Here is a 25874-nt window from a genome sequence, read left to right as displayed (position 1 = left end):
TACCATTCAATAGTCCTGGAGAAAGTGTCATCAGTTTCTAGTGAAGAACTATAGATATATAAATGCAATACCTCAGAAGGCTAACCTGAAAGTAGAGAATCTTGAATTTAAAAACTTTAGTCTAAAACCAGGTAGGTTAGAAAATTCTATAATGATCTTAAAACAGGACACAAATGAGGCTGAGGGTATGGCTCAAGTTGTACAGTACTTGCCAAACAAGAGGGAGTCCCTGGACTAAACAAACCAACCCATAAATAAATAAAATTTAAAAATAAAAAAAATGAGAATTGTCTAATCCAGACATTTTTGCATTTGGGGAGAAGACTCCTAGGAGGGAAAGCAACTTGTCTCAGATCATACATTTGTTAGTGTCAGAGGTGCATCTATAGCCTAGGCTATTTGGCTCCAAGGCTAATGGCTAATGGATTTACTCCATAGAGGGTTTTTTTTTTGGCTGCTGTTGTTTTGTCTGGTTTCTTTTTTTCTGTTTTTTGAAGCAGGGTCTAACTATATAGCCCAGGCTGGCCCTGAACTCATGATCCTTCTGCCTCAGCCTCTCAAGTGCTGGGATTGCAGGCATGTACCACCACTTTGGTGAGATCTTTTAATTTATGAAATACAGTTTGAGCATTCTGTGCCCTTGACCCCACAGAATAAATGTCCTTACTCACGTGTGCCCACCAACCTTCATACAGACCTCTGTTATAGTTCTTTATCACAATGGGTAAGAATCAATTGTCTACCTCTTCTAAACTACTGTTATTATATCCTTAATGACTAGAAGCTGAATATTTTGAATTGTGCCTCCATCCCCTACTACTCTAAAACTGGGCTTGTCAAGGTTACTAGTAGCCACTATGTTGCCAAATGTAAAAATTATGTCTTTATCCACATATAATACTGATGAGCATATAATACAACTGACCATTCTCTTTTCACTGGCTTTTTTCTTTAGTCGTACTGGGGTTCGAACTCAGGGCTTTGCGCTTACTAGGAAGGCACTCTGCTGCTTGAGCCACACCTCCAGTCTGTCATTGGATTTATAACACATATTTCCTTGTTACCCTTCCTCCTTGACTGTCCACTTAGCTGGTTCCTAGTCCTCTACGAGTATTCTAAGTGTTGCTGAGCCTCAGAGTGGTGCTGAGCTTTCTTCTCCATTCACAGTTTCTCCCGAGGTAATTTCAACTGCCCATGACTTTAAATTCCATCCAAGTTCTAATGACATTCAATTTTATATCTCTAAGCCCTGACATCTACTTTAACTACATAGCCATGTATCCAAATATCTCCTCAACAATAGCCACTGGGTGTATAATAGGCATTATAAGATGATGGGATTTCAAACAGAACTCTTGAATTCTCCTCCATAACCCAAACCCGCATGCATCTTTCCTATCTTAAGAAACATCACGCCATGTATTCATTTTCTCAAGGCAAAAACCAAGGTAATATGCTTGATTCTTTTCTTTCCCTTACCCCATTCCCATTAAATTCCTCAAAAAGTCCCATGGACTCTACCCAAGAACCTACCTGAATCCATCTTCTTTTGTCCATCTTCTCTATAGCACTGTGCTGGTACATTACCAGAATTTTATTTGGATAACTGCAAAAAATAAATCTTCCTTCTAAGGGCTGGTGGAGTGGCTCAAGTGGTAGAGCACCTGCCTAGCAAGCATGAGGCCCTGAGTTCAAACCTAATACCACCAAAAAACCAAAAACTAACAGTGTGTCCAGATCGCCCTCTATCCCTATTCCGTCCAATCTATTTCCATAGACAAGAGTAAGGCTTTTTATGTTGATCGGTTAGTTTTAGTTTTTTTGAGACAGGATCTCACTGTGTAGCCCAGGCTGAACTCAAACCCATGATCCTCCTGCCTCAGCCCCCTGAGTGCTGGAATTATATATGCTACATGTGTGGCTCAGATTCTGAAATCTGAAACATGATTCAGATCTCTGTGGCAGAAACTGTTGCTTTCTAATCTCAATTGCTATTATTTCTTGTTTCCTTACTAATAGAACTGTTTTACTCAAGGCAGATATATTTTCCAGAATTCCTTGAAAATGAGCACAGTGATGTGACTAAGATCTGGTCAATGGAATGTAAGAGAAAATATCAGATTCTGTTTATATTCTGCCAATAATAATTCTTATCAATACCGCTCCAATGTGTTCCAATTCACTTAGAATGAAATTCAGACTTATTTATTAAGACCTATAAGGCCCATAATGGTCTATTAATCTTTTATTTGTTGGCCTCCATTAAAAGTCAAATTTATGAAAGTAGACTATAGCCCCATGATCTTGATTACCTGGCACATAGTAAATATTTGCTGTTTGCTGAAAAAAATCAGTAAGTGAAAATAAAATGCTATTTTTCCTTCAACATCTCATATATACATATATTACATAATCATACATAATATGTCTATATATATGATGTTTAAAATTCTAATAGTAGGGGCTGGGGTGTACCTCAATGATACAGTGCCTGCCTAAGTATGAGCAAGATCTGAGTTCAATCTCTACTACTGCAATATATTGTGTGTGTGTGTGTGTGTGTGTGTGTGTGTGTGTGTAAGAGAGAGAGAGAGAGAGAAAAAGAGAGAGAGAGAGAATGAGATGCAGAGAAAAGCAGCAATATTGGCTAGATGAAATAAATAAAGTTAGGGTATGCAAGACATGTTCTTTATTATTGAAGAAATCATTGTTTTTAGTTGTCAGTTTTCTTCATTTATAAACGAGATATTATATTGTTTCCTACTACACGGAAAAGCTGTAAAAATCAAAAGAAAAAAAAGACAAAATGCTGGGAAGTTCTCAGAAGAAAGGAAAAAAGCAAAGATACCACCTGCTCACCTGGTAGTTTCAAAGACCTTGAACTAAGACATAGGTTCAAGGCATCAGGCTGACCACTTATTTTTATACGTCCTGTCTCTCCAGGTCCAGGACGTTTTTTTCCTTTGGTGCTGCTCAGATTGAACACAAGGCCTTATACATGCTAAATATGCATTGTATCATTGAGCTGCATCCCCAGCCCCAGCTCCAGGACATTTTCCCCCATAATAGAATAATTTTAAGAAGCATAAACCCCGATGTTTAGCATGGAAGGGGTCATATGCCTGTCTTAGGGCCACTGTGTTGGCCATTCTCTCTTCCCCAGCCACTCATGCAACAAAATCCCTATTTCCTCTGTATTACATAAATCTTCTTAATGAGTGCTACCCATCCCCTGGCCCACCTAACATTCTTTTCTATTTTTCTCCATGAGATTTATTACTTAGTGAATGCTACACAGTTTACTTCTTTATTTTTTTTCCTCCATTGTCTACTTTTCCACTATAGAATGCTGCTTTGTTCACTAATGTATCACAAGTGCGTATAGCCATGATTAGTGCCTGGCAAATAATAAGAGCTCAAAAACTATCTGTTGAATAAGTAAATGAAATGTTGAATAAGATTTCAACACATTTCTGGAAGCTGAAAGAGGGAGAAAATTGGTTCCTGATGCAGTAGATGACTGAGGAAGAAAACCCAGGAGGGAGCTCATGGGCTGCAGATCTTTGGAATGGATTAAGACTCAGAAAATGAGTATTTAAGAAAAGGAAGAGAATTGAAAAAGGAATCATCTACCTCCATCTCTGATTCATATCTAATTCAAGCATCCTTGGCTTCTTCCAATTATGTCCTTGACCAGTGTTACTTAAAGGTCATATTCTACATATTGGAGATTCAAGGACATTGCATAAAACTTTTAGGAATTTTTTAAAAAGTTTGCCTAGTTGATACCTTTTTGAACAGGTGAAAAATTCTAATAAGGATAGTCATGAGCCCTGGCCTCACTCGGGTGGAAGTGATGATGAAAGAACACAGTCATCACCCAGGAACCTCTGGTCATGTGTGTTCCAATGCTAGCACCCAAGGCTTTCTCCACAAGTAACTGAAGGAATTTTCTTTGGTGGTCCTAGCCAGCATGTTTGAGGGCAACTGCTCAGACTGACCTATCCACTAGCTGCCAGCATATGTTAGCTAATTTTATCTTCCAAAATAAAATGTCAGTCTACAAAGTGTGTGGGTGTGTGTGCGTGTGTGTGTGTGTGTGAAGGAGGAAGGATGGAGGGAGAGAGAGAAAGAGAGACAGACAGACAGACACTCACTGGTCCCACACAGTCTGGAATATTCTTCTTTCCCCTTTCCCTCATCTCTTTCATTGATGCCTTCATTAATTTTTTCAATATAGGCCTGTCCTGGGATCCTTCACTGATACTTCCTTTCAGGCAATGCATCCTCTTCAGTTCTCCACTGACTATGCCCTAGCATCCTTGTTTTGTTTTTTCCTAGAAGTCTTCTAATGGGGTCTTCTTATATTCACAAGGCTACTCTTGGGAAGAACATAAAATGGCTCCAGACTTGTCTTTTCTCCCAGTTGGGTTATATCCGATCCATGGGAAACTCTTGCATATCCGTCGCAAACTCTAGGAGGGCAGCTAGATCCCAGTGTACCCACAGCCCACTTTGCCTTCCTAGATATGAGGTAGGCCCATCTTCTATGTCCCTTAACTGATCCCAAGGAAGACACCTTACTAGGCTTCAGGTGATTGAGAGAAACAACCAATAGGTGACGGGTACTTCTCTTCACAAATTCTGGCCCTCTCCACTTTCTTCCTTATTCCTACATCTTGAATATGGATGAAGGATCCAAGACTATAATTGATTCTCAGCCATTTCCTTTGCAATTACCTCACTGATATTTCAGCATTCATTACATTTTGGTGCCCTGGTACAAATTTCACTGTCAACATTATGCTACATACATGCTACTTTTATAACAATAATAACAAAGTATTTCCAGTTTTGGAAAAATACAATCCATGAGGAGGAATGTAATAAATAGTAGTAATAAGCACTAGATTCAGGGACATGTATACTCCCTGACAGCTTCCCTGCCCCAGGGATGAGACTACTGCTTGAAGTCTCATCTTCTCTATGCCTCCGGGGACTTGAAACCCTTGTGGTCTTGACCCTAATTCTGATTTTATTCTCTTTTTTGAAAAGGGATGATAGAGAGCCAGGCATGGTGGCAGATGTCTATAATACCGGCACTTGGGAGACTGAGGCAGGAGGAGTTCAAGTTTGAGGACAGCCTAGGCTGCAAAGCAAGATCCAGACCAGACGGGGATACCCAGCAAGACCTATCTCAAGAAAAAGGGAGATGGGCAATTGTTAGTGTGGTATCAATTCCATGCCTAAAATGCAGTGCAAAACTGCTACTCCCTGCTTGTTAAAGGAACTTGATCAAGAAATGAAAGACAGCTGGGCACTGGTGGCCCATGCCTGTAGTCCTAGCTACTCAGAAGGCAGAGATTAGGAGGACTGAGATTGGAAACCAGCCCCAGGCAAATAATTTGGGAGACCCTATCTTGAAGAAAAACCCATCACAAAAAACGGCTGGTGGAGTGGCTCAGGTGGTAAGAGCACATGCTTAGCAAGTGTGTAGGCCCTGAGCTGAGTTCAAACCCCAGTACCACTAAAAAAAAAAAATATTGAAAAATAATTGAAGCTAGGCATGGTGGTGCCTATCTATAATTCTGGCACTCCAGAGGTGGAGGTGGGAGGATGGAGAGTTTGAGGCCAACCTGGGCTACATAGTAAGTTCAAAGCCTGTCTGAGCTGCAAAGTGGGACACTGTCTCAAAAAAAGGTAATTGAAAAGAATCACCTGCTTCACTCTCTGATTAATACCTAATGCTAAGGCTGAGATCTAGCTCAATGGTATAGCAATTGTAGCCTGTGTGAGGACCTAGGATCGATCCGGCACCAATTAAAAAAAAAAAAATCTACTGCTGTGGAACCTCTTCCAGTCTCCTAGTATAATACTACCCAACAGTCCAACCCTGTACTTTGAGAAGTTCAAATGTAATGGGCAAAACATGGTGCAAAAATTAGATTGACAGGACAGTGAATAAACTCTGTTGCTCATTCTTTGGTATTACATTACTTAACCTTCTGGAACCTTACTTTTGTTATCTAAAAATGTAAGTAACACCCCACGTTGAAGGTAGATCCAATGAGAATGCATGCGAACTAGAGAGTAAATACCTTGTACCTACTATGTGCTAAGCATTTTATATACATGTTTACTCAATTTTTAGTATCCTTATAATTTAGATGCCCTCTATTTTCCCCACAAGATTTAGCCATAATCACCTAGGTCATCTGACTAGGGCAGACAGCTCATTAGCCACTTCCTGCCCACTATGAATGAGGCTAGGATTGGTGTTGCTCTAAATCTGACACCCATCATACCTGCAGCAACTGGGTCCTTGAGTTCTAACACACCTTGAATCCTCGCTATGCTTTCCCAGACCACATGGCTTGTTTGTGTGAATGGTGAATGGTTTATAAATTTTTTTTTTTTTTTTTACTTTTGCTTCTCAGATGGTCATGAATCCCTGCCTCAAAACCAGGTACTCTTTTCTGGTGTCCTGGTTAATTTTCTCCCACTCATGTTCTTTTCCCACTGGAACCTGTTTCAAACTAGACCAAAAAAGCAACAACTTTGCTCTCATTTCTTCAAGTTAGACATCGTCCCCCCCCACCTCAGATTCCATCCCTTGCTATGAATTAAGCGGCACTTTTTTTTTTTTTTTTGGCATTATGGGATTTGAACTTAGGATCTCACGATTGCTAGGCAGGTGTTCTACCACTTGAGCCACACAGTCAGCTCTAGGTGAGCCATTTTAATTTAAGCTCACACCCTATTTTGCCAGAGCCCCTTATCCCCAAACCCTCCCCAACAGTCTCACGGTGAGATTGGTTCTGCTAAACTCAGCTACATGTACATTCCCTTCCTGTGGGCCTATGTTGCTGAAATCTCATCATTCTTTGTGCCCATGCCCTCCGGGGATTTGAAGCCCCAAGGTCCAGACCCACGCCTTCTAGATCTTAGGCTCCAGACTTCCCAGAAGTAGTTAGGATTCACGAGGAATGAAGTAAGTTTACTTTGCAATTTGTGGCACTTAGTCATCTTCTTGACGGTATCCATGTCCAAAGTGTTGAGCCGGATGTCCATTGTGAAATGGTGATAGGGAATGAAGTCCCTGCTTCTGCAGTGGTCACATCGGTGAGCATTTTCTTCTAAAAAACGGGCACATTTCAAATGCATTTCTGTCTTCTGATCCTTAAGCCACAGCTCATAGGCTGTTTTTTGCATCATAGGCCTACAGAACCGGATGATGTGGCACTCAATCACCTCGCCTTCCATTTCATGGAGCTCTTCCTCTTTACCACAAGCTAGAGGGAGTAAGAGGGGCTTTTCAGCTTGGCAGTGGGCAACAAGTCAGCACCCACTACCTAATATGGACCAACCATTTAATCTAGATGTGACTTTAATCTAGCAGAAATAGAGATTATTTCCAGGAACTACTCACCCAACCCTTCACTGGACTTCAGTGACAAGGAGCGATAATGCACCTCAAATGAGGCCACATTCTGTTTCAGGGCCAATCGAAGTTCCTTGCTATTCCGGAAACAATAAAAAACATTTGCTTTCACTAGGGTAGCCAGGGCCTTTATCATCATCTTCATATTCCAACAAGGGAGAATCTCAAACAACAACTCTGTTGTGAAGGTCAGACCAATGATGGCTGCACATCTCACCAACATTTGGTGGGAAAGGCTCATGCTATCCAGCTGGACCAGAGAGATTTCTGCAGGTGGAAAGCCACACAACAGGAAACTAGTTATCTGTCTGTATCAGATGTATTCTGCAGTTAAGTAACTGTCCTGCTCTATAGTTATTATATGCAGAAATCTAGCTAAGCTAAGTCAAAAGAACTATTTGATAGTATCTAATTCATAGATAGCACTTGTGCTGGGAGTACAAAAGATGCAGATACTATGGTCTAAAAAAACACATGACAAGAAAGATGCAAATGTTATGACCTAAAAGTACACATGACAAGAATAAGACTGATTTTCCAGTGTTCTGATTTTGTGTTAGTGTGTGATGAGAGGTCATGGCTATAGACGTCAGGCCTGCCATTCCTGTTCTTTTTAGACTTTTCTGGCTGGTCTCCTCTGTTTTCTTCAATGGCTCTCCTTTTTTCTGGAATCCCTCAGCAATTAAGTTTTCTCTTTATCTGCCCCAGAGATTCATTTATTCTCATGACATACATCAACATCACTATGTCATGAACAAATGTCAGAGAGTTCATAGCTCTAATCCCAATTTTTCATGGAAGCTTGAGTATCATAGTTTACATGGCTTCCTGGATTTTTGTTTTTGTAGTGCTCAGGATCAAACCCAGTATCTTGAACATGGTAGGCAAGTACTCCACCATGTACATTCCCAGCATCTTCCTGGATGTGTTGATCAAGATATCCTTCCTGGGAGAGTGGGGAGGTGGCACAAACAATGTATACACATGTAAGCAAATGTAAAAATGATAAAAGAAAGAAAGAAAAAAAAGATATCCTTCCTTTAGAGACAAATTCAAATTTCTCAACTTGTCCATAATAGAAGCTAAGCTACTCTACCTCCTTACTTCTGGAGACACAGTGAGTGAAATGTCACATATGACATTTGCTTGAAGACTCGAGAGACTTTAGGTGTCCCAAGGCCATCCTTCTACAAATTCAGTTACTTAGGATGGCATTGGGTTGAATGCATACTAGACAATAGCTTCCCAAGTATAATAATACATCTCTGACATAAACTCCCTTGTTTGTCATTTCTTTCTCATAAAAGTAGATGGTGAAAGTATGAGATTTTCTTTCCTCATGATTTGATTTTGGCTTAACTGAAAATATGCTATACCTCATTCTTTTATACAGTTGAATAAACATTTGTTCAAATTACAACACAGGATATGTACAGGCAGAAAGAGGCTTCTAAGTAGCAGCAGAAACACTAAGCCTACCCTGGAGCCTTCCCACCAACTGAAGCAACACAAACCAAATAGACAAAGAACCCATGTTTCTATCTTTCTCCTTCTTTAGAAAGTCATCATAGAAAAGGCAAAAGTAGAACCTACTAGAAAATGAATACAAGTTAAATTTTCTTCACCTTTTAATGATGATGGGGGTGACAAATTTTTCAGTCTAACACCACTTGCAAGATTACAGACCTGACTTCCCTCTTCTTTAGTGATAGTAAACATACTTATTTCCTCTGTTGGTTTAATGAGATTCTCTATGGGGAGATAAGATGGAAGAAAAGTTGAGAGTTGTTATCCTGTCTTCAAAAGTCTTATTTTCCAGGAAACTGTTAGATGGAACTCATGCAAGAAAGAGTGGGCAGATGTGTGTCAGTCCCCTAAAATATTCTGGAATACTTTGTTTTAAGTAAAACTGCTAAATGAACATCCAGATTCATTCAAAAACATTTTTTCTCCCTACCCACCCATCCATCTACCCTATCCCCAAACCAGAATTTATATTAACTCTTGGTGTTTTCCATAGTACATAAAGTTTTACAGAAACTGGATTCACAGTCAACTTAGGCTATATCTTATAACACATAGTAATATAAACTTGCATGCAAATTCATATGCCCTTGCTCAGATACAAACACATTCTGTGGTAGACTGACTCTAATTAGGACATGACTACTAGCAGAGAGAGATATTTAAAATAATGAGGTAAAATTACTTGCTTAGTAATTTTGTCTCCTCATACTCCAAAATGCATTATTTACTTATCCCTTCACTTATTCATATCATACTTGATAGTTTCAAGACACTGTTGTGGGTAACATAGAAATATGAAGGTGAATAGCCAACTTCCTCATCTCCTAGAGAGATAAATCATGCACTCAAAAAGTGCGACTTCCAGGCAGTAAATAAATGCTGGGTTAGTAGGCACAAACAGTGCCAGACAGTGCATATCAATACAATACGTTATTTATTAAGGACTTTGTGAATCATATCCTGTGAAGTCTACAAATATGAATAGCCCATACTTCCAGCCCTCAAGATGCATAAAAGCTGTTGGGACAGATATACAAAGAATTAATCATAATACCAGGAAGAACTGCTATGAGCTAAAGAGCAAAGAGGGAACAGAGAACAATTCAAATTTAGAGGATTCAGAAGTCTCATGGAGGAGGAAGTATTTGATTGCTCCTTGAAGGATGAAGGGATATTCCAAGTGGAAAGTGCAGTACAGGTCAATGCAAAGCCCCAGAGGCCTCAGAGTAAGTGCAAGTCAGAGAAATGAGACTGGCCAGAGTAACTAAAGTATAGCGTATGGGGTGCTGGAGCTCCTGGTGGAGATGGATGTGGAGGGCTACTTTGGGAACAGAGTATGGACGGCATTTAACATCACACTATGAAGACTGGGCTTTATTCCATAGACAACAGGTTTCTGAAGATGCAACAGAAGCAATCCAACCAGTATTCTTAGAGGGTAACTGCTATGGTTTGGGTGTTGGTTTATCTTTCCAAAACTCATTTGGAAATTAATCCCTAAAATGATGTGTTAATGATATTTGGAGATGGGACCTTTGGGAAGTAATCAAGGTTAGATGAGATCATGAGAAGGGGCCATTAATAACTTCATGAAAGGCTTTATAAGAAGAGGAAGAGGTATTTAATTTAGTAAGCATGCTCTGTCGTGCCATGTGATGCCATGTTCCAACTTGGAACTCTACAGAAAACCCCCCATCAGCAAAGGACCTTACCAGATGTGGCCCCTCAATCTTGAACCTCCTGGTCTCCAGAACCAAGAGCTGAATAAGCATTCGTTCTTTATAATTTTCTGTCTGTGGTATTCAGTTACAGTTACAGAAAATGAACTCAGAAAGTGACACTGGAAGCAGCATACAGGAGAGTCCAGAGAATAGCAGAGGGAAGTCCATGCAAGAAGTTACACCAATCGAATATCAAGGAATGGGTAACCAGAACAGTGAAGGGAAAGCAAGTACTGTAGGTATTGAGGAAATATGACCTAAGTGAGCTAGAGATGGACATAAGACATGAATGATATCTTAACAGAGCTGGGAAATACAGGAAAAGGTGTGATTTGGGAGAAAGGACAGTGCCTTAAGTTTTACAAGTTTTAAGTTTGAGGGGGCCTATGGGATAGTCCAAGGGAAAGTTGGAAATATAGGTCTGGAATTAGAGGTATGATTAGCATTATCGATCACTCACTCACTCACTCATTCACTCACACGTGAAGGCCAGGGAAAAGATGAATAAGTGAAAACACCTGGGGAGAGAGTCTGAGCTAGCAGAGTTAAGGATGGAAGTTGAATTCCTCCATAGAAAGATGAGACCTAGGGAGAGGCGCTGGTGGCTCACGCCTATAGTCCTAGCTACCGAGGAGGCAGAGATCAGGAGGATCAGGACGACTGGGGTTCAAAGCCAGCCCCAGGCAAAGAGTTCATGGGATCCTATCTCAAAAATACCCAACACAAAAAAAGGGCTGGCAGAATGGTTCAAGTGCAAGCAGTAGTGTGCTGCCTAGCAAGTGTGAGGTGAGGTCCTGAGTTCAAACCCCAGGACCACAAAAAAAGGGAGAAGGAAGAGAAGCAAGGAGCAAGTGAGAACTGGTGAGAAAAGGGAGGGGAACAGTGAGAATATGGGATCAGAGAAGCCAAGAGAGGGTAGCATACCAAAAAGAGGTGTGTGTGTGTTGGGGGTAGGAGGGTGGGAATCAAAGGCATAACTTGGCCCAGGCTCTTTTGTGCTTCTATATTTCCCACTCCAGTCACTTTGTTGACCACTCTTTTAATCATTCAGTCAATCCTAACTGACTGTGTCTGGGTATCAGCATCGTTCTAGGATTGGAAATTCAGGAGTATGCAGGAGACTCCTACCTCATGGAGCTCACATTCTAAGAATGGGAGACAGATATAAACAGTAAATTAATTAATAGGGTAATCTCATAATCTGATCCAGTTGTGTAAAAGAAATAAAGGAGTGATAAACGCTGTGTTCTTTATTCAAGTTCAGGGTCTTGCTATGTAGGTTAGGCTGGTCTTGAACTCTCAGTCCTCCTGCCTCTGCTTCCCTGTTGCTAGAATTACACCCTGGTAGGGAAAGCCTTTTCTAACTATTTTGTTTTGTCATGATTATCCAGAAAGAAAACAAAAACAAAAACAAAAAACCACAATTGATCTTCCCTTTAAAAGAAAGCTTATGTCTCTCGTTCCTTACAAAGAAAATCCTTAACTTTGACCTTGCTCTTCTCTGACCAACATGTCTCATTTCTCCTTCAGATGTTGGGTGAGAGGCAACAGATGGAGCCACAAACTGCAACACAGTTCATGGCAATCTGGGCTTCATTTGTTCACCAAGTAAACAGAGCCATTCTCAGGAAACAAAAAGACACTTCTGCAAGTTTTCCCTCATTGTTACCTTTAAATGACAATTTTCTGCCCAACAGCACCATAAGCACCTTTGTTACACCACATTCACCTCAACATGGCACCGAATTTTCATATCCCTCCTTACCCTTTATTTAGTCTCAGAGGAAGTTTTGATTCTGCAGATGTGGTGATACTAGTGTGCATAGTGCTTTTGGCTATTAAATCATCGTTACTTATGGTGAGTCACAAAAAATGAAAAGACTTCCACTTCTGGGAAAATGGAGAAGTCAGGTTTCCTTCCCTACTCCTCCTCTAAGTACATCATTTATAAAACGAATATGCATAAGACACTCAAGGTGGAGAGAAGGGAGACCAGCAAGGGACCTTGGGATGCAAGGAACAAAGTGACAGGGAGTTCTCTGTTTTTTTTCTTTTTGTCTCATGTATCCCTTGGTTGGACAACAGAGAAACACCAAACAATCAATCAAAAAAAACCCCAATAAAAACCTGCTCTCTTTATCCTTAATCCTCTACTTTCCAACTTGCCTATCTACCCCATTCTCCTCCCGGAAATAAAGTTATTTTCCTAAAAATTCCAACTGGCCTCCATGCTATCACCTTACATTTTATCCCACTGTATGTCTCTGTAGTTAGGGAACCTTGTTGACAATTTACTTTGAGGTAGCAATTTTACCTCTAGTAGATATGGAATCTTTTTTCCCCCCTAGGTAACATTCAAATCATCCTTCAGTTCTGATTCTGGGCCTTAAGATTTTTCATTGTTCTTTCATAATTATCACATTTATACATTCTTTAGTGCAATCCAGGGAGTGCCAAGCTATGTTAACTCTTCTTACAATCTGGGATATCAAATGCATTATTTCTTGCCTCTCCCAAACCCTTTGACCATACAGAAGCAGCCTGTGGAACAGTCTGCATCCTTGCCACCTTCTCTGCACACCAACCAATGATGGAAAAACAGAGCAAGAAAATGCATCACTGAGAGACTTACTGAACATGTTACTCCAGGTCACATTTGTCTTATCCTCAGATTCCATTTGTTGGAAAAGGAGAACCCTGTGATGGTCAAGATTCTTTAGCAATTCTTCACAGTAATATGGAATCCCACAGCTTCCCTCTACCAGGTACCTGTAGTAAAAACAAGGCAACCTGTTTACATGGAAGAACCATCTTTTAGGAGGGAAATTGAGTCTTCTCAATCATTTGAAAATAATCTCTTCTCATCTTCATTTGTTTCAGTTTTTTTCAAGTGTTGGGGATTACTTTTTTCCCTTTTTAATTCACTTGTTTATTATATATTTACTCGTTATTTGCAGTTTTGCATTTGCAGACCTTGTGCATGCTAGGCAAGTTACATCCCCACCTTATTTCACTTTTTAAATTACATAAAGAACTTATATCTGTCCTAAGTTAAAACTGTATAATAAGGTCTTGCTTTTCTTTCTTATCATGTAGGTAATAATTTTGATTAGGCACCTCCTAAGGGAACTGATGAAGTCTAGACCCCAGGAATGAATGCAGATGTCAGGACCTCAGGTTAGAAGCAGGTTACTTACGAGTCCAGCTCTTTAGAGATGCTGCTCACATTGAGATCGAGACAGACCTTGTTGCGGATGTCCTTCGGCTGCATTGCACCAAGGGTGACATAGGTGGTGTTTCTGTTCTTCATGAGGGCATCAGCAGCTGAACAGGGATTCTCGAAGGGAGACAAGGCCATGATAATGAAGATGGGAACAGTGTGGATGAGTTTCTCCATAAAGGCCCAGGAGGCCGAATCCACAAACTGGGCCTCATCAATGATGAAAATAATCCTTTCTTCTCTCACTGTCTGGAAAAAGTAGACAAAGTGAAAAATGGTATAAGACTTCAGGATGTGCACTTGTGTATGGGTAGGCATATATATCTGTTGTGTTTTGTGGTTTGCTTATGATGAAGAGAAAGAACCAGCTAAGTTAAATCTTTTTCTTGCCAATAACTTTGTATTAATTTGGATTCCACTCACTTAGAATTCATAGAGATTTGGACAACTGGCAGGAATGGACTTTTACTTTAGCAAACCTTTGTGTAATGACAATCAAAAAAAAAAAAAAGAAAAGAAAGAAGAAGAAGAAGAAGGGAAGGGAGGGAGGGGAGAGAGAGATCACATTTGTGGAGTGTCTCCTAAGAAAGGGGCACTGGGTGTAAACTTTAAGCCCACATGTGGTAGGTAGTACTGTTTCCCCACTGATACATGATAAAACAGAAGCATAGAAAGGTTAAGTTACTTGACTTAATGTTGCTTAGGTAGCAAGTAATAGACCTGGGGGGGGCTCAAACCTTGGAATTCTGTATAGTAACCGTTTCTGTTTGTTTGCATTTGTGATGCTAAGGATCAAACACAGGGCCTTGTACATGCTAGGCAAGCACTCTACCACTAAGCCCCATCCCCAGCTCCCTTAACCACTTTGATAGACTGCATCTCATATACAGAATGAGAAAAAGAGGGCTGGGAGAGGCAAAAGTCCCAGGAGTAAATGGGACTCCTTTCATGTACATCTGAATTCTGAACAGACTCTGACAGCGGAGTCTGAGCTGGCTTTATGACCATTTGCCCAGTTTCCTCCCCACATGGTGTGACCCATGGGTGCTCTTACTTGCTCTAAGATCTTCATAAACAGGGTTTCCAAATGCTTGTGCTTTCTCAAGGTGCTCATCTTGGACATCTCTCGTGAAATAGGGAACTGTACAAAGAATCATAAGATGGGAAGTGGAAAAACAGCAAAGGAAATTAGTAACTGTGGGACTCTGTGCAAGACACTTAATTGTTCTGTGCCTTAAAATCCTTAAATTAGATAACCCATGATGACCCGTCCAGCTCTACTTTTCTTTGTCATCAAATCTAATAGATTCAGAAAAGAATAGGGTATATTCTATCTTTGCCTTGGTAGTCACCTGTGAGAGCAAAGTGACTTCGTGTTCCAGACCAGCGAGGATAGGGCAAAATAACTATGATGGGAGGATGAGAAAAATATGAATTGGAAGGTGGCCATTTGGATTTTCTTGTATCTATTTCTAGATACTTCCAGGATGTATCAAGAATGTGCATGCAGGGGTTGGGGATGAAACTCAGTGGTAGAGTTCATACTTAGCATGTGTGAGTGCCCAAGTTCTACCCTTAGCACCACAAAAAAAAAGGAAGAAAAAAAGAATATGGATACATTTTCAAGGAGGAGCCATTTCCTCATCCTGTGGATGCTCTAAGTGAGCAGAAGAGAACATAGTAAAGGGCAAAGGGATGCTAAGCCATTAAGCAGGTATCAGGAAGGAGTCTCTGTGATTACCCCTGTGGCATTCCTTGCAGAAGTCTAATGCTAGCTGGTTACCTGGACATGGAAAATGTCATTAAGAAGACAATGGAACTTGTCATCCAACAGTGTCTTGACTTTATTCTGAAGGTTGCTCTGCCGTTCTTTGTAATGTTTACAAGTATCCAGGCCTAGTACATTGGCCATGAATATCTGGATAGTGTAAAAATTTTGATGGAAGCTGACCTTAGTCAGTGCAATAGCAATAGTCCTGTTTAGGAGACAAACAAGAATCAGAAGAGAGTTTGAAATATATTTTCTGGAGATAATAAAGGTTAGAGGAAAGCTCTGATGTCTTGCATTCAGCAGGAATATCAGATTGACCAAGCTGTCTGGAAACTGTTATTTCTGCTTTTGGTGCATCCCTCACCCCTATTCCACTATGTTTGTAAGCCTTGATAGTTTAACCTTGCTATCCCCTCCTTTCCAGTCCTGCCACCACTGCCCCACACCCTAGCCCAGACCCTCACTCTCTTACCTGTACATAATAGCATGCCACTATCTATTTAGCATAAGGGTCATGATACTCAATAATTGTAGATTGTGGCTAGCTTACATAAGGCAAGTTATATAAAGGAGAACATCAACATAATGGAAACTTTTAAAAAGCTGTCAGGAGGGCTGGTGGAGTGGCTCAAGTGGTAAAGCGCCCACCTAGCAAGTGTGAGGCCCTGAGTTCAGACCCTTGCCGGGGAGGTGAAGATGTCAGGATTCTCTGCAGTCACAGGGAAGGATAATTTCAAGACACTCACCTGTGGCTCTCACCTTGGGCCAGATACTCAATTTCCATAAGTATCTGGCTTTTTCCACATCCCGATATTCCCTCATACATTAGGACTTGGCTGCAGTTAGACATCAAAAATTTCTTCATAGAGCACATGAAGTATCTGATCTCCTTGTCACGTCCTGTTGTTGTTGTTTTTTTTAAAGGAGCAAGCAAACTCATCAACATAAAATAGTTTAGGAATATAAAAAATCACATAATGACACTTTTCCTAAGAATATCCTTAGAATTTCCATAGCATTGTTCCTGGACTTTCTTGAGGCCTTGTGTACTTTACAAATGTTGTACATCTTCCTCTAGAACTTTCTTTATTAACAAGGTGATTTTGTAGTTTTATTTGATCACCATGAGCTGTGAAGGAAAGTTATGTTTTCTGTTTTTTTTTTCTTTTGGGCTGGGGATGGAATCTAGGGTCTTCTCACATTGCTAGGCAAGCATCCTAACATTGAACTATACCTCTTGCCCCCAGGAAAAGTATTCTTAATAATGCTTATTATAATTCCATTTCATTATAATGTAGAAAATTGAAATTTGCTAAGATTGCATAACTGGAAATTAAACCAAGACTGTCTAATCGTAAGCTTGTTTTCTTTTGCTTTTTTTCTATATTCTTTCTCCTTTTTAGCTTCAGGAATTTGGGAATCTGGACTTACAAGAAGTGATTTGCTGGAAGACTCTGGAAACTGCCTGTAAGTGGCTCAAGTGTTTTTTGCAGTTTTGGAACTGTTGTGTTCCCTCAGACTTTGTGAACCCAAGATTCTGGCCTAACATTTCCTCCAAAGTGTGGGACAGAATCTCTTCTTAATTTCCCCCACACAATTATAACCAGGCTTTAATTAATGATGAGCATTTCAGGGATGTTCCGGTCTAACAAAAGGAAATTACACATGCTACTAAAAATGGCTGCCTTTAGGATTCATGACCCAAGCTCTGTGAGGGTCTCTTCTTTCATACAGTATTGCTCTGTCTCATATACATCCACTTTCCTGTCTAGCCTCAAGTTAGCACTGATAGGGTCCTTATCACCAGGAATCACAAATATATCATTTTCCGGACAGACTGTAGATGTAGGTGTATTTGGAGGTGTCAGGGTTTGAACCTTGGATCTCATGATGCTAAGCACATGCGCTACCACTGAGCTATACTCCCAGCTCTTGTAGACTTAAATATAAAAGGCTCAAATGATTATCTTGCCACAGACTCCCCAGGAGCTGGGACTACAGGCATTTGTCACATTGCCTCATTTTATATACATTTTTTAAACAGGCTTAAGTAATCTAGGGTGTTAGAAGATTTTAGGGAAAAGGAAGCAGGAGAGAGAGAGCATGTGGGAGTTCCTTGAGTACTGATATTTTTCTATTTCTTGACCTGGATGATTATATTTTCATTTTGTGATAATACATTAAGCTGCACAGTTATCACTGATGCACTTTTCTGTGTGTTTTGCTATAGTTCAATACAGAAATTTCAGGGCTGGGGGTGTAGCTCAGTGATAGAGTGCTTATCTAGCATGCATGAGGCCCTGGTTTCAATCTCCAGCACTGAAAAAAAAAGTTTTAAATCAAGACTCGCTACCTACCCAGCAAAGGGTAACACTCATTTCTGTTGCATATGAGGTACGCCATACCAAACATGCTAAAGAGAAGAAAAAAGAAAAGATGTTAGGTTCAAAACGGAAACATTGAGAGCAAAGTGACTAGTTCTTAAGTTTCCAGAAAGCCTCATCAATTTCCAGTGAGTCTATCCCCTGACAGAAGAGTTGCAAATATCAAGAGGAGAGAGGGGGAGAAGGTCTAACTTGGTAATAGAATCTAAACAGTATATACAGCAGTTGTCACTATGGCACCGGATACACTGTTCAATAAATACATGTTAGTGTACATTGGTAGAAGAGAGCCCTTTCAGGGGGAAGAATAGACACTCAATACAGGACCCAATAGACTTGGATGTGGTGCAGAGTCTTATATCCTGGAGACATTCCACCAATTGCTCAATAATGGCTCAATACCAACTCAATATTGCTGAGTATATGCTATGTGTCTGGCATAGTTCCACATGCTTTCCATATATCACTTCCTTTAATTCTGATTAAAAACATTATTAAGAAGTACTATTATTGTGTCCCTTTTACAGATGAGGAAGTTGAGGTATAGAGAGTTTAACCTGCCCAAAATCTCATGGCTAGCGGTGACACAGGGACACTAACAGTGCTTAAACCTAGGCCAGAGTGCATATACTTGCCCACTATGCAAGTTTATCTTTTGAAGGAGCCTTCCAGTCAGAATGGATTACTCCCTTCACTGTACTACCATAGCACTGTCTTATAGCACACATCGAAGTCTCCCATGTAACACATAGCTAATTTTGTGTATGTTGTAAATGTTCCAATCAGGAACTAGGACCTATTCAGGTCTGCATGTGTATTTCTACAGTCTTATCAGTAGAAATGGTATAGAAAAATCATGAAGAGTGCAGTCTTGTGGATCAGATAGTCCTGGGTTTGTGTGGTAGATTGAGTGTATGAATAACCTCACTTCTTCACCCCCACTTGTATCTGTCTAGCTTTGCTGTCTAGCTTGGCAGCGCTCTCATGCTTTGGGCCAGCCTTGTGAATGCTTTGGCCAATAAATGTTAGCAAACACAAGACACAAGAAGAGGCTGGAAAAATGCTGTGCATTGGTCCAGTTCTCTCTTGCTCTTCTGATATTGCCATGACAACATGCCCAATGGAGGATGAGACACGTAGAGCCAAATTGCCCCAGTTATGTCAGCCAAACTGCCCTAGTTATCTCAGCTGAGGCTGTCATAGGCAGTCAATTTTAAGAATAAATTGTACATTTAAGGTAAAATACCTAACACTTAATAAGTGCTCATTAAAATTTACCATTATCCATTCACTCAGTCAATGACCTATGTATGCCAAGAAGAGTGCTAAGCCCCAGGAATATAGGTGAATAGGAAAGGTTCTGAACTAACTGCAGCCCTGATTCTGTGATCTGATCCTTTAGGACCTAGATTCTAACCTGCCAATAGAGTACCAATTTTCTATTTCTTATGCTATTTGTTCATATGTTCATTAATTCAGCATTACTGAGGGTCTACTGTGTGCTAAGCAATGGAGATACAAGAGTGAACAGAAAGTAATCAGTACCCTCAAAGAACTCACAGGTTAGTAAGTGAAAAGCATATTAAGTCTAAAGCTGTGATATAGGAGTCAGAAGTGGAACTCCATGGTAGAGAGGGTACTTAGCATGTTTGAAACCCTGGGTTTGATCCCTAGTAGGAAAAAAAAATGTGATATAGTTGGGCACTGGTGGCTCACACCTGTAATCCTAGCTATTCAGGAGGCTGAGATCAGGCGGGTCACAGTTCGAAGCCAGCCCAGGCAAACAGTTCACGAGAATCTATCTCAAGGAAACCCTTCACAAAAAAGGGCTGGTGGAATGCTTCAAGGTGTAGGCCCTGAGTTCAAACCCCAGTACTGGAAAAAAAAAAGTGATATAGTGTGCTAAATAGTCTAATACAAGCCTGTGCTATGCAGTTGCACAGAGAAGGAAAGAGCTACAGTGTCTAAGATGGGATGGGGATGTCAGAGCCAACATAATAGAGGAACAGAATTTCGAAAGTATACTGTATATGGGAGAGGGGGAAGAACCATGAGTATAATTCACTTAGACACCCCAGAAGAGGGGGTGCAGAAGATGAAGTTAGAAAAGGAGGTATATGTCATTGCAAGAAATTTGAATATCATTAAAAAAGGAATTTGAATATCATGAAATATGATTAGAAGCCACTGAAGGATTTTAAGCCCCAAAGTGACATCCACACATATAAGCTGGGCTTTTAGGAAATATATTTTACTAAAGACCTAGAAAAGGAACAGTATCCCCTGCCCTTTTTTTTTGTTGTTGTTGGGCTTTGAACTCAGGTCTTTGTACTTACAAAGCAGGCACCTTGCTGCTTGAGCCACACCTCCAGTCCATTTTACCCTCATTATTTTGAAGATAGGGTCTTGCAAACTATTTGCCCAGGCTGGCCTTGAACCTCAATCCTCCTGATCTCAGCCTCCCAAGTAGCTAGGATTACAGGCGTGAGTCACCACATCAGGCCTATACTCTTTTAACCTTGTCAATGCCTGGGTACACAGTTGGCATAATCAATAGGGATTTAATGCTGGGTAATGCTTTTTATACCATCGGGTATAAATAGATAGTTAAATGAGGGAATTCTCTGTTCTACCTGCACAACCTTTGAAGACTCACCCTCAGATTCTCAGGTCTAAGGGAAGAATGGGATCTTTCATCATGCTATAATAGCAGTAGGATGGAGGAAAGATGAAGGATTTTGAAGTCTGGGCCTGGGTCTGGGAAAGATTAGATTTTAGTATCATGAAATGGCTTTGACTCTCAAATGAGTGACCAATTGCTTTACTATCATTATTCTCCCACTTCTTTTCTAGAAAAGACTACAAAATCAATGCCCACACTCACACTTTCTCATTAAGGCCCAAACACTGATAGATTGGTCCAGAATCTCCAACACCTTTCATAACTTTCTTTGGAAGCTCTTTAAAAAAGTAGGGTGGTAGGTTGCTGCCATTGTAGGTGACAGAGTCACAGGTCACGATTCCAGGGTAGTACATCATCATCCTGGCAGCTATGTTGACTTTTTGACCAATGACTATAACAGGAAGGAGAAAATCAAAGAGTAGGAAAAACAGTTGGTAAACTGAATGTAATTTGAGGATATTCCCCAAATGGCATTTTGTTCTTTTCTTCTTTTGCCTCTCATAATGACAACACCAGTTTAGCCTTTTATTACCCATAGTCAGCCAATAGTTATTTAAAAAAAAAAATGAGAAAGTTAACTCCGTTAGCCATTAGCAAAGTTTCTACCTCACCTGGGAGACCAAAAGGACAATCTGCTCCAGGATGGAAGGGCCTTGAATATGGACAGGGTTCTTTAAGGTGGATGGCCACAGGCCTGAGGGCTCTCAGATAAGGTGTAACTGGTCTTCAGCTAAAAGGTGGACAAGCACAAGGTTGGTCTGGGGGTACTGACCACTAGAGGGGGCACAAAATTGTGTATGTATGCTGAATGAACCTTTTTGGTGATTTCTTAAGAGTATGGAAATGGAACTGGAAGGGGTGTGCGTGGAGGATTGATTTAGGGTTTATTTTAAGGGGCAATATCCCATAGTACACAGACTCTGGAGCAAGACTCCAGCATGCAAACTTGAACTCCAGCTCTACCTCTAACTACCATGTGCAAACTACTTAGGCAAATTATTTTAGCTCAATACTTTACCTTAATTTCCTAATCTACAAAATGAGGGGATAATAGTACCTGTCTCAGAGGGTAGTTGAAGATTAATGGGTTAATACACATTATGTTTTGAACAGTGCCTGACTGCTAGTAAACCAGAAACACTTATTACTGATTACTACTAATTAAGTATGAAATGTTTCACTTTAACACAATGTCTGCAATCAAGACTTTTTCCCCCACAATGCTGGGGATCAAACACAGACCCTCGCATATGACAGGCAAGCATCTACTACTGAGCTCTATCTCCAGCCAATGTATTTTTTTTCTTAACCTTGTTAAATGTAAATTACAGAAGGCCATTATTTTAGACTAGGCTCTTGCACTGGGCCCTAAGAGATCAGAGTAAAAATCAAAATGGAATCACCCATACTAAAGTTCAATGTCATCAAACTAAGTTGTTATCTGACCTTCAGAAAATCAGGAGAGTAACAACCAATTTCCCAATTAGGACAGTTTCAATTGGCATGATAATGAAGTTTCCTCTGCCTTAATCCTTACACACACACAAAAAAGGAACCTGAAGTAACCTGATGCTAACAAATCAATTATTTTCCTGTTGCTCTGCCTCTCTGTCCCTGCCTTACAAGGAAATTAACATTGAAATGACTGATTTGCTTTTTGTTCTTTGTTTCTGCTATCGTCATCCTTTCTCTGTCTATAAAACAAAATCCTCTTCTCAAGCCATCAGAACATTTATTCTTTTTTATGGAATAAAGTTTTGCCTGATTCTAGAATAGAAAATACAGCCAATTAAGATCTATAAATGAATTTGTTGAAATTTTATCCTTTGACAAACTTTTTATGGGGAAATTCCACTGTACATTAAAGCAGAGTATTAGAAATATCATAAACCCATTAACTCAGCAGCTGTTCACCCAAGGCCAGCCTGCCCCATCCTCACTCCCATCTACTCTCCACCACGTATATGAAGAAAATTTCAAACACTGTATCGTTTCATATGTAACTGCTAGTATAGGCATCTATGTAGACATGACTAGGAATGAGGAAATGTCCATCTCCCAGTATAATAACTAATCAAGTATGTCATATGTAGTCAGTATTGAAGTATTATTGCCGAACATCTTAAATGCTAACAGGATGAAGATGGGAATAATAAGAGTTGTGAAATCTGGAGATAATGTCTACTTATTACTATCCACTTTTGAGAATGGCACTATTTTCAGTAATGTTAATATTCATAATTTTTTTTGGTGGGACCAGAGTTTGAACTCAGGTCTTCACACTTGCAAAGCAGGCACTCTACCACTTGAGCCACACCTCCAGTCCATTTTGCTCTGGTTATTTTGGAGATGGGGGGGGGGGGTCTCATGAACTATTTGCCCAGGCTGTACTGGAGCCTTTATTCTCCCAATCTCAGTCTCCCAAGTAGCTAGGATTACAGGTGTAAGCCACCAGCACCCAGTTTAATAGTCATAATTTTTACGAAGCAGTCCTAACCTCTTCCAAGAATGAAAAGAAATAAAATTTAATGTTAACAGGAAATTATTATAACAGTCCTTAAACTGAATGAGAATCTAGCTTTTCACTGCCCTTCTTTGTAACGGGAGCTCCTTTAAAATTGGGGATCTGAACGATATGAAATATCTCCCACAGGCTCAGGTTGCCTGCTGATGGGCTTTTGGAAAGTGATTAGATCCTGAGGAGTCTGACCTAATAAATGGATAATCCCTTGATGGCTCCATAATATGATAGCATTGTTGGGATGTGGTGAAAGGTAGGAGGTGGGGCTTAGAGGGAGGAAGTAGGTCATTGGGGGATGTGCCCTCAAAAGATGTATCCAGCTTCTCTGCCCCTTTCTCTTTTGCTCTCTGCCTCCTGTCCTCTATGAGGTGAGCCATAATGCTCTGCCTCATCATGCATAGGCCCAGAAGTAACAGAACCAAGTGATGGGAGACTAAAACCTCTGAACCCATGAATCAAAATAAATCTTTCTTCTCTGAACTTATTTTGCCAGGCATTTTGTCCCAGTGATGAAAAGTCTAACACATGGGTCATTGTCCTAACTAATTCCATTTTGTCTCTAATTTGTTCTTTCTCTTAGAGTCATTTTCATTTCTCCTCCCCTATCTCAGACTCCAGAATGATAAGCCCTGTAGGTAATTATCTCATGACAGGAATAAAAATTGTCCCCCTCAAGTAATAATGATTTCCCTGGTGCCAGCAGTACCCTGCAGAACCAGAGTTGAGATAATGATCAACCAGATCTCAGTCTGACTAAGACTTCTTGACTACATACACTTCTTGTCTCTTGCCCTAATTCTTCCCTACATAACCCTGGCTCCATTATCAGTACCTTGAAAACAGAGCTTAGGATGCTAGCTCCCCTGTTTCTTCCCTGTGTGGCTATACCGAATAAACCCCTTTCCTGCTTCACCACCACTGTCTATTAGATGATTAAATTTCTTGGTGAGTGGCCAGACCTGGCCTTTTGAGATCTCTGGAGCCAGGCCCTCTGGTGGAAGATATTGGTAACATCTCCAGTGTCTTCATATCTCTTATAGTCATGCACAATCAATGGGCAAAGCTACATGGCTTGGTTCCATCAGGAAGACTATAAGCTCTCTTATTTTTGTCCTCCCCCCGGCCCCCTCAAAGTTCAGTAGCAAGAACTGTAGTTACTGAGAAAAAAAGAGAGCTAAGCTGGCTCAGCGCACCTGTGTACTCGTGTCTCACAGTGTGTCCAACAATTCCACAGAAGACAATCCCGCTGGCAACGCCAATGGAGACAGTACTGGTACCAGAGAGAGAGTTGCAAGAAAACAGATAAAGACAGTAAGTATTAAAAAAAGAAGATAATAAGCATAGAGGAAGTGATAGGGGTGGGGAAATGACGAACAGGGTAGGGAGGTAAGGGAACGGATTTTCAATAAATAATTCTTGTAATCATCTCAGGCAATTGTACATGATCTGGAGACATGAAGAAGTGACAGTTTGAGGCACAGAACTAAGTTCTTAGTTCTTTTCCTTCTTTCCTGTTCCCTGCATACCCACCCTTTTTCCTTAAAAAAAAAAAAAAAAAAGCCAAGGACTACTGGGTGGGATCATGGTCAACACTCACTGGATCTTGTGGACCTGAGAGCAGAAGTCAAATATATCCATAGCACTTTTCAAAGCATGAGTAACCTCATCAGGTGCCTTTTCCCCAGGGAAACCAAAGACACAGAGGAAGGAGCAGCCCTGTGAGGGAGAGAGTCAGCGAATATAGCTGGTAGATCCTCGGCTTCAAACTGGACTATCCAGAGCCTCAACAACAGGCCACAGAAATTTTCACTTTGAGTCAAATTTCAACATGATTTCTCACACACCTATTTTATTTTCAGTAAACTTCTAGTGCATCAAGAGTAGGTCTCAAGTACTTGAGAATGGCTTACTTTTGCTCCAGAGATAGTGAGCTGTACTAAGCTACTCTGTCCTGTGGCCAAGTCTTATGCTGCAAGGTGCAAAGTGTAAGTCTAAGAAGCAGCACAGAGCAGTGGAAAAGGCACTAGTTCTGGAATCAGAAATTCTGATCCAAGGCTCGGAGAAATTCAATGACTTGCTAAGGTCACAGAGAATTACTGGAACTATCTTTATAAGACTCTAAGGACTGTTCTCTGGACTAAGGGTATAGTGCAGTGATAGAGTACTTGCCTGGTGTGGGCAAGGCCCTGAGTTCATTCTCAGCACCATAAATTAAAACTGTTTCCTGAGATTCTCTGCTCTTGTCTTGTGATCCTCATGAATGAATATCGAAGAAGGTACTGGGAACAGTGGAATTGAAATAATTGGCCCCTGGGAACTCTCATAGCACATGGAATCTGTGCTTCTTGCTCAGCTCTGTGACAATGAGTGTGAGTTACTCATTTCTGCTACTCACCCTTGCTTTCAGTCTACTATGAAATGCCCAGTTAATACTTATTGAAATAGCAGGTGAGTGGAGTTGGGACAGTAATTAAGTGCTCTGCTCTTGAGATTAAAAAAAAAGCAAAAACAGATCTGGGCCTGGTAGCTCAGCCTATAATCCCAGCACTTGGGAGGCTGAGGCAGAAAGATGTTGAGTTTGAGGCTATATAGCAAGACCCTATCTC

At 40.5% G+C, this 25874-nt stretch overlaps 1 protein-coding gene and 1 long non-coding RNA gene across 3 annotated transcripts in view; one reads left to right on the top strand and one right to left on the bottom strand.

Annotated features, from left to right (window-relative positions):
* LOC141413871 (uncharacterized) overlaps window positions 1–25874 on the top strand; it is a 70442-nt gene that overhangs the window by 22561 nt on the left and 22007 nt on the right. Inside the window, exon 3 of the long non-coding RNA XR_012438843.1 lies at window positions 17084–17147. This is a non-coding gene — a long non-coding RNA (uncharacterized lncRNA). The remainder of the gene's footprint in view (window positions 1–17083; window positions 17148–25874) is intronic.
* Window positions 1–25874, bottom strand: part of Adcy10 (adenylate cyclase 10) — a 64265-nt gene that overhangs the window by 23431 nt on the left and 14960 nt on the right. Inside the window, exons 9-20 of one of the 2 annotated variants that reach the window (XM_020178886.2) lie at window positions 24866–24984; window positions 24462–24538; window positions 20949–21138; window positions 18038–18093; window positions 16427–16580; window positions 15693–15885; window positions 14964–15050; window positions 13887–14158; window positions 13322–13458; window positions 9067–9192; window positions 7430–7708; window positions 7002–7292 (exon numbers count right to left, since the gene is read on the bottom strand). In XM_020178886.2, coding sequence (XP_020034475.1) covers window positions 7002–7292; window positions 7430–7708; window positions 9067–9192; window positions 13322–13458; window positions 13887–14158; window positions 14964–15050; window positions 15693–15885; window positions 16427–16580; window positions 18038–18093; window positions 20949–21138; window positions 24462–24538; window positions 24866–24984 — 1981 coding nt within the window. The remainder of the gene's footprint in view (window positions 1–7001; window positions 7293–7429; window positions 7709–9066; window positions 9193–13321; window positions 13459–13886; window positions 14159–14963; window positions 15051–15692; window positions 15886–16426; window positions 16581–18037; window positions 18094–20948; window positions 21139–24461; window positions 24539–24865; window positions 24985–25874) is intronic. The other variant, XR_012438842.1, reaches the window with a different exon arrangement.

This window comes from Castor canadensis, chromosome 11, assembly GCF_047511655.1.
Source record: "Castor canadensis chromosome 11, mCasCan1.hap1v2, whole genome shotgun sequence".
Taxonomy (NCBI): Eukaryota; Metazoa; Chordata; class Mammalia; order Rodentia; family Castoridae; genus Castor; species Castor canadensis.
This window is presented reverse-complemented; position numbering and strand designations above follow the sequence as displayed.